The sequence below is a fragment of the Ahaetulla prasina genome, chromosome 1 (genome assembly GCF_028640845.1).
Source record: "Ahaetulla prasina isolate Xishuangbanna chromosome 1, ASM2864084v1, whole genome shotgun sequence".
NCBI classification, from domain to species: domain Eukaryota; kingdom Metazoa; phylum Chordata; class Lepidosauria; order Squamata; family Colubridae; genus Ahaetulla; species Ahaetulla prasina.
Genome location: NC_080539.1, coordinates 182,442,959 through 182,455,720, shown reverse-complemented (window position 1 = coordinate 182,455,720; position 12,762 = coordinate 182,442,959). Strand labels below are relative to the sequence as shown.

At 44.0% G+C, this 12,762-nt stretch overlaps 1 protein-coding gene across 1 annotated transcript in view; it reads left to right on the top strand.

The window, feature by feature from the left end:
* The window catches only part of SUCLA2 (succinate-CoA ligase ADP-forming subunit beta), a 33,307-nt gene that overhangs the window by 8,075 nt on the left and 12,470 nt on the right, over positions 1–12,762 (top strand). Inside the window, exons 2-3 of the mRNA XM_058184073.1 lie at positions 11,344–11,521; positions 12,725–12,762. The exon at positions 12,725–12,762 is cut by the window's right edge and continues 62 nt beyond it. Coding sequence (XP_058040056.1) covers positions 11,344–11,521; positions 12,725–12,762 — 216 coding nt within the window. The remainder of the gene's footprint in view (positions 1–11,343; positions 11,522–12,724) is intronic.

Here is a 12,762-nt window from a genome sequence, read left to right as displayed (position 1 = left end):
ACGCACCGGACGATGGGAGATAGAGGCCGGCAGTAGACGGTCCCGTAAGTAGCCCGGTCCTAAGCCATGGAGCGCTTTAAAGGTGGTAACCTTTAAAATCTTACAGTGATGGATCTTACAGTAACACAGCAGGTTCCCAGGAAGGAAAGCGGGGTGGGGGGTGGGGGGGAGGTAAAATAAGACATGGCACAATCCCAACCTGGATCATGAGAAGAGGAAGAGATTTAGGATAGCCACTTCCTAGAATCTCCTATTGATTAAGTTTAGTTTGGCAAGGATCTGTTTACAAGTTGGAAGAAAATAAAGAACTGAACTTTGGCTGGATTATGTTATAGCTTTCTTTGGCTAGGACTGATACTTACCTATTAAATACTTCATCTTTTGATACTTCTAGAAAGGGTCTACTGTGGATGTTCAATGGGAAGTTTCTTTTAGTCTTAACTCTCCAGTTTTGGGAATCTCTGCCATTAAGAAAGCCATCTCAATCTTGGTTCCTAGATGTTCGGGCAGTTTCTGTATTTAGTCACTTTGCCATCTTAGCTAGGCATCCTAGGAAATTAAGTCAACTTATAGTAGTGTAAGGTCCAATAATAATATGTTTAGGCTCATAAATGCCAAACGAGAAACTTAAACAGAGGCTTGAGTAAAATAGCATATAATCTTGATCAAGCTTAGTTGTTCTAAACACATATAAAATACATGCAGGTAACAACTGCAAACAAGGGGGAATGTGAACCCCTTTTATATTGTTTAGGAAAGTCATAAACCTCCAATTCTGGCATCTTTGATTTATGTATTTCCTGGAATTTGGTTTGCATATCCCCCCCCCCAACAGGGTAGACCCTCTTAATGAGCATCATCAGCGTTATCTCTTCCTGATCATCATCATTGTGTTCACACTTGGCTATTTAGCCCCCAGGAGTGGAGGGAACTCAAAAGATCAAAGGTGAGATAGTTCTTAGACAGGAGGGGGAGAGATAAGGCTCTGATCAAAAGGTGGAACATATAGTGTGACAAATGCCAGATACTTCACAACAGACCCCCAAAACAGTCCAGGAAGTTAGTCAATGTGGCATGTTTGTGTACAAAGGGCATAATATATATGTCAGTGTCACAGGAAACGAATATTTATAGCATGCAGGTATACAAAGACATATCATATATACAGGAAACAATTAACAAGTTTCTACTAATTCTAGTATTTCAGTATATCTATTTCTTTACAGTAGATATTTCAAATGGTTCCGTAAGCTTTTTAAAATTTTGTCAGCAAATTGCCATAGATCCATAACCATCTGAATTAAACTGAATTAAATCTGACTTCTCTGGGGATAGTTAGAATGGCATACAGTGGGATTTTAGGAGATCTTAAAGATGTTAATAATTGCCTAATCAGTAATTATGTCAGTGCTCTGGTTGATAAAAGAGCAAAGGGAGTGATGTTATTGCAGTTACTCTTTGGTGCATGTAGAATAGAATAGAATAGAATAGAATAGAATAGAATAGAAGGGAACGTTGTCTTACCTGAACGTCCCTTCTTAGAGAGGGGAAAACGGCCGTCAGGAATGGGTTAAATCTCCTCGTTGCTGATTGGACCGAGTCTTTAACTTGTTGCTCATAGCCCCCGCCTTCTCTTTCCTTCCAGCTTTTTCGGCGAGGATTCAAGTGTAGGCCATCGTGTAGTACTGAAATGAAAAAGAATTAGTGCCCTCCCGCCCCGAAGCCCGCTTAGACAGTCGCCTTGGGTGGGGCTGACGGCCGTTTTCCCCTCTCTAAGAAGGGACGTTCAGGTAAGACAACGTTCCCTTCTCTCTGTCGGGAAAAGCGGCCGTCAGGAATGGGACATACCAAGCTCAATGTCCTACCGGGAGGATGATGGCGGCCTGTCATTGTTGTTGAGAGAGGACCGTTTGCAGGACTCGTCTGCCAAGCGCCGCGTCGGCCGACGCAAAGGAGTCCACACGGTAGTGTCGAGCGAGCGAAGGCGGGTGGACCACGTCGCTGCTCTGCAGATCTCGTCAATTGACGCCTGGGCACCCCAAGCGGCCGAAGAGGCTGCGCTCCTGGTCGAATGAGCCGTAATATTGCGCGGTACCGGAAGAGACAAGTTCTCATATGCTGTGGCAATCGTTGCCCTGATCCACCGTGCCAGAACCGATTTGGTCACCTTCTGACCCAGAGAAAGTGGTTGGAACGACACAAAAAGGGCCTCCGTCTTGGAACGACGCTGTTCGATCAATGTAGATTTTCAACGCCTCCTTACATCAAGGGTGTGCCAAACTTTTCCAAGTGGTGCTTGGGATTGGGACAGAAATCCGGCAGAACTATCTCCTGAGCCCTATGGAATTGACTGTTAACCTTAGGAAGAAATGTAGAGTCCAGTCGTAGAACTACTCTATCGCTGAAGAACTTGCACAGATCCTGACGGACAGACAGGGCTGATAGTTCTGATATTCTGCGGGCTGAGGTAATGGCAATAAGAAATGCTACCTTAAACGACATAAACCGAAGAGGCGAGTCCTAAGTGGTTCAAATGGCGTCTTGGTCAGAGCATTGAGTACTGCGTTCAATCGCCATGTTGGAAAACGGTGTACCACCGGAGGGTTGATATTAGCCCCCTGAGGAACTGTTGAATGTGAGGCTCTTTTGATAGGGAATAAGTGAACCGCATCTCAACACCGAGGAAAGAGCCGCCACCTGCCTTTTGAGTGTATTGGTCGCCAACCCAGAGTCGAGACCTCGCTGTAGGAAAGCCAGGATGTTCAAGACGGAAGCCGAGATGCTACTATCCCTGAGATGAGCACCACCCATCAAAGGTGCGCCACGTGGCCTCGTAAATCCTCTTTGTAGAGTCACGGCGCGAGGCCAGCATGGTCGGGATGGCTTGACTTGGGACCTTCGCCTTAGTTAGGATGCCCCGCTCAATCTCCACACGGCTAGACGAAACCATTGTGGATCGGGGTGCAACACTGGTCCCTGGTGAAGACACACTTGGCTGTCCGGGATCCTCCACGGGTCTTGGATTGAGAGGTTCATCAGGTCTGCAAACCAGGGTCTCCTGGGCCAGAAGGGGGCGACCAATATCAATTCTGCCTTCTCCTCGAGGAGCTTCCTTATCACTCTTGGGATCAGTGGGATCGGCGGAAAGGCATATAGGAGGCCCGGGGGCCACCTGCTGCGTAGGGCGTCCACTGACTCCGCCCCCCGTGAACGGAACCTTGAAAAGAACCGAGGGACCTGCTTGTTGTTCTGGGAGGCGAATAAGTCCACCAGGGGAAGCCCGAATCGGGTTGATAACTCTCGGAAATTCGCTGGGGACAACGACCATTCTGAATGATCGATAGTCTGACGACTGAGGGAGTCCGCCTTGCAATTGTCCGTCCCCGCAATGTGTTCCGCCTTCAATGACCGTAGGTGGGATTCGGCCCAATGACCGAGGGAGAGCGTCTCCTTCATCAGTCTGCGAGAACGAGTGCCACCCCACCTGTTTATATGCGCCTTCGCCGTCACGTTGTCCGTGAGGACAAGGACATGTCTGTCCCTGATGAGATCCTCGAAAGCTAGAAGAGCCAGGCGGATGGCGCGCAGCTCCAGAAAGTTGATACCATTGCGGATTTCCGGGAGAGACCACTTGCCCTGTGCTAGATGTTGATCGAGATGGGCTCCCCATCCCGAAAGACTGGCGTCTGTGGTGATGATGACCCTCGCTGGCTCCCTGAATCCTGAGCCTCTGGCTACCGTCTGTGGATTCCACCAATCCAGAGAACCGAGTACCTCCCTTGGAAGAGTCACCCGAAGCCTTGATGAACTGCGCCGATTCCTTTGATGTGGCAGGAGGAACCACTGCAGAGGCCGACTATGGAGGCGAGACCATGGAATAATACCGTATGATGATACCATTTTCCCTAAGAGTTTGGAAAGTTGGTCCAAGGGAACGGACCGTGACATTCTGGAAATACCAGCTAACTCAGCTAAACTAGTCTGGCGATCTGCCGACAGAAAAACCATCGACCTACGTGAATCAATTCGTGCCCCCAAGTGGACAATGGAGTTGGAAGGGACCAGATGGCTCTTCTCCCAGTTAATCGAGAACCCATGTAATTGTAATATGTCTGTGGTCAAGGAGTTATCCCTGTATGCCCTATCTTGAGAAGTCGATAAAATGAGAATATCGTCTAGGTAGGCCTGAAGCGGACAGGAATCCCGAATATGGGCCATTAACACCGCCATAACCTTAGTGAAAACCCTGGGGCGAAGACAACCCAAAGGGTAAAGCTCTATATTGAAAATGAGAGCCTTTAAAACAAAACCGAGAAACTTACGGTGATCTCTTCTAATTGGGATATGCAGATAAGCCTCTGTTAAATCAATGGAAGCCATGTAATCCCCTGTCGAATGCACTCTAAGATGGAACGAATGAGTGCATTTTGAAACGATGGTAAACAATATATTTGTTCAGGGCCTTAAGGTCAAGAATGGCTCTCCATCCCCGGACGGTTTGCTTACGAAAAGTCTAGAATAGAAACCCTGTTTATGCTGATCAACAGGGACCTGTTGGATGGCCCGGATAGATAGAAGATGCTTGACCGCAGACTCCACCAGGGAAACGGAGGAAGAGCGGTTAGAAACGGGACACTGTAAGAAGACCGTCGGGGGGGTGGAGAGGAACTCTAATGCTAGACCATGTCTGATGGTCTCTAGGACCCATCGATCTGAAGTGGACGACTCCCATTGGGAATAGAAATAAGCTAGTCTGCCTCCAATGGGTAAAACTGGTAAGGAATTATTTGAAATGGCTAAAAGGTTTATCTCGCCCTCCCCGGAATGGTTTACGGGAGGAGAATTTGGACCCTGTTCTAACCTGGTCTGCCCGTTGGGAGTTTCCTCTGAACGGTGAATATCTTTGCCGTCGTGATCCTCCGAATTCCTGGTTACGAAAGGAAGAAGAAGAGGCAGTCGAGGGACGAAAATAGGGTTGTTGTCGCAGCTCGCCTCTGCGCGACAAAGACGGTAACACCTTTTTCTTGTCTTTAGTTTCCACCAGGATTGGGTCCAGGGAGGCTCCGAATAACTTCGACCCTGCGTATGCGGAAGATGCCAGCCGCCACTTGTTTCTAGTGTCTGCCTTCCAGTGGCGCAACCATAAGAGTCGGCGGGATGTGACCGTAGACCCAATAGCTTTGGCTGAAAATCTAGCAGCGTTAAGCGTCGAATCAGCCGAAAACTCTAAAGCTGCAATAACCTTGTTAAGGTCCTGGTGGGCCCTCACGTCAGATGATGATAAACGACCCTGAAGCTGTCTAAGCCACATAATGGAAGCTCTATTAAAAAATGAAGATGCCATTGAAGATCTGATAGCCCAGGCCGAGGCTTGGTGGGATTTGACTAGGGATTGGTCTGCCCTTTTGTCTTCCGGGCGAAGAGCCTCATTCTCAGGACCCGTCACGTGAGAGGTCGTCGTGAGGGCGACTACGGGAGCATCCACTGTGGGCACCTGTAGAATGTTTTCTAGATCAGGAGCGCAGTTAAAGAACTTTTTGTCTGTGGCACTGGGGAGAGGGCCCGAACCTGGATAAGACCACTGCCGCTGGACCACGCCCACAAACATCTTTGGCGCGGAATGGCTTCTGCCACCACCATGGGTTCCACAAAGAGACTAGATGAAGTACTAGGTAAAACCTGGGAATCCGTCAAAGGAGCCTGAGCAGAGCCCAGCCCTGTGGTAGCCAATGCTTTAAACAGAAGGGAACGAAACAACTGCGGCTTAAAGAGTCCCACAAATGAGGGTTGTTCTGGCCCCAGGCCTTCGTCCTCTGACAAGGCTTCTCCAGCATCTTCCTCTCCAGATATTGAAGATTGACTGCCCTCCTCCGAGGATTCTTCCCTATGAGGCCTAAACATGGCTGATGCAGAACTTGTAGACCTACTCTGTCTCTCCTTATTTCGGGATTTAGCTAACTCCTGGCGTACCGCCTGTTGGATCATCAACCCAATGGAGTCAGGTAACTGAAGCACTGGAGCTCTGGGAAAACTAGTCTCAGGTTGTAGAGCAGATGTCCCAGTCCCCTGAGACACAACCACCGCCTGGCCTGGAATGGAACTAGGAATATCCTGAAATTCCATCTCCGACAGGGTACGAAATAAAGGGGCAGTCCCCGTCTGCATAATGGACAACTGTGATGTCCTATCCGGTGACCAGGCCCCAGATCCCTGCATGGTCTGGGCGCCACATTCTGGGCTAGGGGGGTTAGGAATGTCAGTCCTGATCTGCTTCCCCTTATCAATAGGCGAAGGGGACCTGTGGGCCCTCTTGGAGGCCCTGGAAAAAACCCTTTCAAGGGCCTTGTGGCGCCTTTCTTCCGCCCTCACCCCCTTTTTTGCTTTGGCCCTGGTTACTTTCCGCCCCCTAGAAGGGGAAACTTGAGGGGCTGAAGAAGGACCTTCCCCAGGATCTTCCTGACTTAAATAATGAGGAGGTGAGACCGTTAAATCAGGCTGATTAATACTGGCGTCCGCCATGTTGCAATTTTTTTTTTCCCGCCAATTTACGGCCTCTACGGCCTACTCACAGTTTCTTGTTGAATCCACCGGCTCTTTGAGGAGGCTGCCGAACAATGCCCAGCTTGGATCTTGATCGCTGGCAGTCAAGCGGCTAATTATAAAGTGACCCTTTTTTTTTTATTTTTTTTTTTATTATTATTATTATTATTTTGCCGCTTGAAATATGGCCGCTCTACTTCTGGCCCCAATAGCCGCTGGCTAGGCTCATCCAAGCTTCCTTAGCCCCGAAAAGAACTTTCTATCGATGGGCAGGGCGGCCGCTCACCTCGTGGCTTCTGGCGCGGCTTAGCAGGGCTCCCTGAGGCAATCCCGCGCAGCGATCTCTGCGGCGAAGCGGGGCGGAAAGATCGAGCCGCCGATAGAGAGAGAGCGTCGGGGACCTGCCCGTGAGCTCCTCCAACCGATGCCTCGAATTGCTGCTGCTGCGGCCTTAGCACGGCGGGAAAAAAAAAAAAAAAGCCCGCTAGTGCTTCCCAGCTGTTCGGTAAGCCGCCTAGCCGCCGTGGCGGTCTTCAGCGGCTTGGGAGCCCGTCTCCTCCACCGGATTCAGAGAAAAACCAATAAAATAGGAAAAAATCGGAAAAAAATAGAAAAAAAAATGTAAAAATGCAAAAAATAGAAAAGCAACAAGTTAGGAAACCTCAAGCAATGTAAAAGAAAAGGCCTGAGGCAATTCCAAACACGACTGGTCCTAGCAAAACCGAGTCGAAAAAGCTGGAAGGAAAGAGAAGGCGGGGGCTATCAGCAACAAGTTAAAGACTCGGTCCAATCAGCAACGAGGAGATTTAACCCATTCCTGACGGCCGTTTTCCCCGACAGAGAGAATAGAATAGAATAGAATAGAATAGAATAGAATAGAATAGAATAGAATAGAATAGAATAGAATAGAATAGAATAGAATAGAACAGAACAGAACAGAACAGAACAGAACAGAACAGAACAGAACAGAACAGAATAGAATTTTATTGGCCAAGTGTGATTGGACACACAAGGAATTTGTCTTGGTGCATATGCTCTCAGTGTACATAAAAGAAAAGATGCATTCATCAAGGTACAACATTTACAACACAATTGATGGTCAATATATCAATATAAATCATAAGGATTGCCAGCAACAAGTTATAGTCATACAGTCATAAGTGGAAAGAGATTGGTGATGGGAACTATGAGACGATTAATAGTAGTGCAGATTCAGTAAATAGTCTGACAGTGTTGAGGGAATTATTTGTTTAGCAGAGTGATGGCCTTCGGGGAAAAACTGTTCTTGTGTCTAGTTGTTCTGGTGTGCAGTGCTCTATAGCGTCGTTTTGAGGGTAGGAGTTGAAACAGTTTATGTCCAGGATGCGAGGGATCTGTAAATATTTTCACGGCCCTCTTCTTGATTCGTGCAGTATACAGGTCCTCAATGGAAGGCAGGTTGGTAGCAATTATTTTTTCTGCAGTTCTAATTATCCTCTGAAGTCTGTGTTTTTCTTGTTGGGTTGCAGAACCGAACCAGACAGTTATAGAGGTGCAAATGACAGACTCAATAATTCCTCTGTAGAACTGGATCAGCAGCTCCTTGGGCAGTTTGAGCTTACTGAGTTGGCACAGAAAGAACATTCTTTGTTGTCCTTTTTTAATGATGTTTTTGATGTTAGCTGTCCATTTTAGATCTTGCGATATGATAGAACCTAGAAATTTGAAGGTTTCTACTGTTGATACTGTGTTGTCAAGTATTGTGAGAGGTGGAAGTATGGAAGGGTTTCTCCTAAAGTCTACCACCATTTCTACGGTTTTGAGTGTGTTCAGTTCCAGATTGTTTTGGTTGCACCACAAGGCTAGTCGTTCGACCTCTCGTCTATATGCAGATTCGTCATTGTCTCGAATGAGACCAATCACTGTTGTGTCATCTGCGAACTTCAGTAGCTTAACAGATGGATCATTGGAGATGCAGTCATTGGTATACAGAGAGAAGAGAAGTGGGGAGAGCACACAGCCTTGCGGGCCCTGTGCTAATTGTACAGGTATTTGATGTGATCTTGCTTAGCTTCACCTGCTGCTTCCTGTTTGTTAGGAAGCTTGTGATCCACTTACAAGTCTGTTCCGGTACCTGTAGCTGGTTTAGCTTAGTTAGAAGAATGTCTGGAATGATGGTATTGAATGCTGAACTAAAGTCTACAAAAAGGACCCTTGCATAGGTCTTTGGAGACTCAAGATGTTGTAGGATGTAGTGCAGAGCCATATTAACAGCATCATCTGTTGATCTATTTGCTCGGTATGCAAATTGCAAGGAGTCTAACAGCGGATCCGTGATGGTTTTCAAGTAGGAAAGCACTAGCCTTTCAAAGGTTTTCATGACTACAGATGTTAAAGCAACTGGTCTGTAGTCATTCAGTTCCTTGATGGTGGGCTTCTTTGGCACTGGGATGATGGTAGAGCGTTTGAAGCAAGAAGGAACATAACACATCTCTAGTGATTTATTGAAAATATGGGTGAAGATGGGGGCCAATTGGTCAGCACAGACTTTTAAGCAAGAAGGAGTTATCTTGTCTGGGCCTGGAGCTTTTCCTGGCTTTTGTCTGTGAAATAGGTCCTGCACTTCCTTTTCTGTGATCACTAGGGGTTGTGAACCCAATGAAATGGGGTCAGTTGTAGGAGGCTTGGCTGTTGTTGGTGTGTCTGAGATGGGGGTTGTGGAGATAGGTGGCTGTAGTTTCCTTTCAAACCTGCAGTAAAACTCATTCAGGTCATCTGCCAGTTGTTGATTACCTTCAGCCTGGGAAGGAGGTTTGCCATAGCCGGTGATATTTTTAAGAGTTTTCCACATGTTTGCTGGTTCATTTGCTGAAAACTGATTCTTTAGCTTTTCAGAGTAGCTTCTTTTCGCTGCTCTGATCTCCCTTGTTAGTGCATTTCTGGCCTGATTGTACAGCATTTTATCACCTTTTCTGTAGGCTTCCTCTTTGGAATGTCGTAGCAGCTTAAGTTTAGGTGTAAACCAAGGTTTGTTGTTACTGTATATTCACAAGTTCCTTGTAGGTACACATAGGTCTTCACAGAAGCTGACATATGATGTTACAGTATCTGTGAGTTCATCCAGGTCTGCAGAGGTATCTTTAAAAATATTCCAATCAGTGCAGTCAAAACATGCCTGTAGCTTTAATTTTGATTCTTCTGTCCAGGTCTTCACTGATTTAATTATTGTTTTTGTGGCTTTAAGTCTTTGCCTGTAAGCAGGTACTAGGTGAATCATGCAATGATCAGAGTGTCCTACAGCTGCACGTGGTAAAGACCGATAAGCATCTTTTAGTGTTGTGTAGCAATGGTCTAGAGTATTCTTGCCTCTGGTGGGACAATTGACATGCTGAAAGTATTTTGGTAGCTCTTTCCTTAAGTTTGCCTTGTTTAGATCTCCCAAAACAATGGCCAGTGAATCAGGGTGTTTGTCTTCAGCCTCCATGATTTGGTCAGCTAGAGTTCGTAATGCCTTGTTTACACAGGCTTGTGGTGGGACATAAACAGCAATTAGAAGAAATGAGGAAAATTCACGAGGCGAATAGTAAGGTTTTGTAATGTCATTCTACTTCAAATAATGGTCCTGTGGTATAGAAACAACTGTATGAAGCAGCTAAGGTAACCTGATTCAAATCAGTGAGATACAATGTAAAGCCAATTTAAAATACTGTGGCAATATCTATAGCCCTCTTTTGTGAGGGCTAGTTGAACTTACTGTCTTTTAACTACACATTGAGAATTCAAGCAAGCTCTTTTTCCTTTGATCCCCAGTTGCTCTACTCAAAAGAAGACCACAAGACTTTCATCCTACAGTCTGCTCAAGAGGAGCAGCTTTCTAGGACACAAGTGGGCAATTTCCCATTCTTTCCATTATGCAAAAAGACTTTTGCCCACCAGAAATCAAAAATGGGCAACATTCACTATTGCTACACCATCTCCACTATTTCGGAGTGCCCAGTTCATCCTAGAACCTCACCCAGAAGCTTCATTTTAAAGCTTTTAGGATGTTTTAATCTGCTAATTGATACATTTCGAAAGGAACATCTGGAAAGGGAAATGTTTTGTCTTGTGGAAATGTCTTGTGGAAATGTCTTGTAACTACCTTTTCAACAAACATGAAATGTTATTCATTACATCAAACTAATTAGAATTACTATGTGTATGTATGTTATCATATATATACATACACATGTCCATACAGAGATTCATAACAAAACAGCACTGAAATATATGGGGGAGGGGGGAAGGCATACACATTTTTCATCTACAAAAATCATAAAATACAAGCAAATTGATCATATTTCCTCTTTTAGCCTTTGTCAGAAGCCTCCTCAATTCATATATTGATAGTTCATATGTATCTGCAATCCATTCAAGCCAGTAGATTCAATATAAATTATTTATGTACAAAGAAACTAAAGAACTATAGGAAGTGGTAAAAGGCATTGTGAAAACTGGAACAGAATTTTTTTTTTCCAAATTTCAAAGACCAAAAGATTAAAGTCCAACACAGGACCTGACCTGGATTAAAAAGCATTTAATCACATGATAGTTTGTAATCATATATTGTTTATATGGATCCTTCAGTACTGGAAATGTTATATTTGGGGAAACAGAGCTTCCATCTAGCCTGTTAATTTCTATGAGCCAGAGGTTTTTGGTCCAGTTCATAGTTATACAACTTGTTATACTTCTGCAAATGTCAGGCTGCTTATTTGAAAGAATAATGCTAAAGGATCAATTTAAATTTTTGTTCAGTTGAAAGCTGTGTTCTAATTTCCACAGGTTATAGGTGGAAATCCAGTTTTATTTAATAGACGTGTATTTCAAGTTCAGCAACGAAGGAACTTATCACTGCACGAGTACCTGAGTATGGAATTACTGAAAGATGCTGGCATTTCTGTTCCATATGGATTGGTTGCACAGACACCAGAGGAAGCTTACAACATTGCAAAAAAAATAGGTAAATGACTAAAGGGAATATATACAGTACAATTTGTAAGTTCATGCAGCACCCCATTTTCATTCTTCAAATGAAAATACCAAAATCATGAGATTTGGGCCATTTTAAACATATGTGTTTATTTTAACCCCCATTCCAGAGTCTATCCATATGAATTTAGCTATTCTAAGTTAACTTAGAATAGTTTAGCTATTCTAGTAGATGTTAGGAAGAAGCTACTGTAAATTTCAAAAATACAGGTCTTCAGGTTGGAATTAATTGGCATTAACAGATAAATGCTACTAAAAATTTTATATTAACCTAATTAAAATTATTAAAACACCTAAAATTAAAAATATTAATATTAAAAATTACTTAATTAAAAAGCCATTAAAAAGTAGTGCAGCTTTATGATAGAAGCTGTCTCTGCATAACAAACTTTATGACTGAGGTTCTTTATCATTCAAGTGTTGATAGTGACTGTTTATTATTATATTTTTATCCTATCTTTGTATATATAACTCAAGGCATACCCAATACTCCTTCCTGCTGTTTTCCCCACAGCATCAATCCTGTGAAGTGAGTTGGGTTGAAAGAGATTGACTAAAAGTTAAGTTTGATTCATTCAGGCGGTAGGGATTTTATTTTGCTATATTTCATGATTAAGCATACTAATACAAATGTGAACCCTAATTACTTTTTAATTGAGAATGATGTCAAAAGGAAAGGCAGCAAACTTTTTGTTAACACTTTTTTTTTTGTTCCACAAGCACTAAAATATTTTGAGCATTTTTAATGCTCAAACAACCTACAACTCTATGCTGCTGTTTTAAGCTTATCTAGAAGTGAAATATTGGTCTCAGCTGACTGTTTACAGAAGCATTTGTGATAGTAATCTCCTTTCACTAACAGCTAGTGCACTTCTGACCTGTTTTAGTTAAAAAGCAAACAGCAAAGTTACATCTTGAGGAACAAGTTCAGAATCTTACTGGAATCTTTCTTGAGCTGAATATTTTTCTAGCTTGACACCAAGGATATTTTACAATAATAAAAAGTTGATTTCATTTTTTTCTTCATTAGGCAGAGAATAGTTTCTCTCTTTGAATGCATTATTTTGTCACTGATTTTCAAAACTAGGTGTATAATTGCTATAGATTAAAATATGTCATGCAATTTCTAATATTTAAATTAAGACAGTTCTTGCCTTGTCCCTTTTTATTCTAGGTGCAAAGGATCTTGTTGTAAAGGCACAAGTTTTAGCA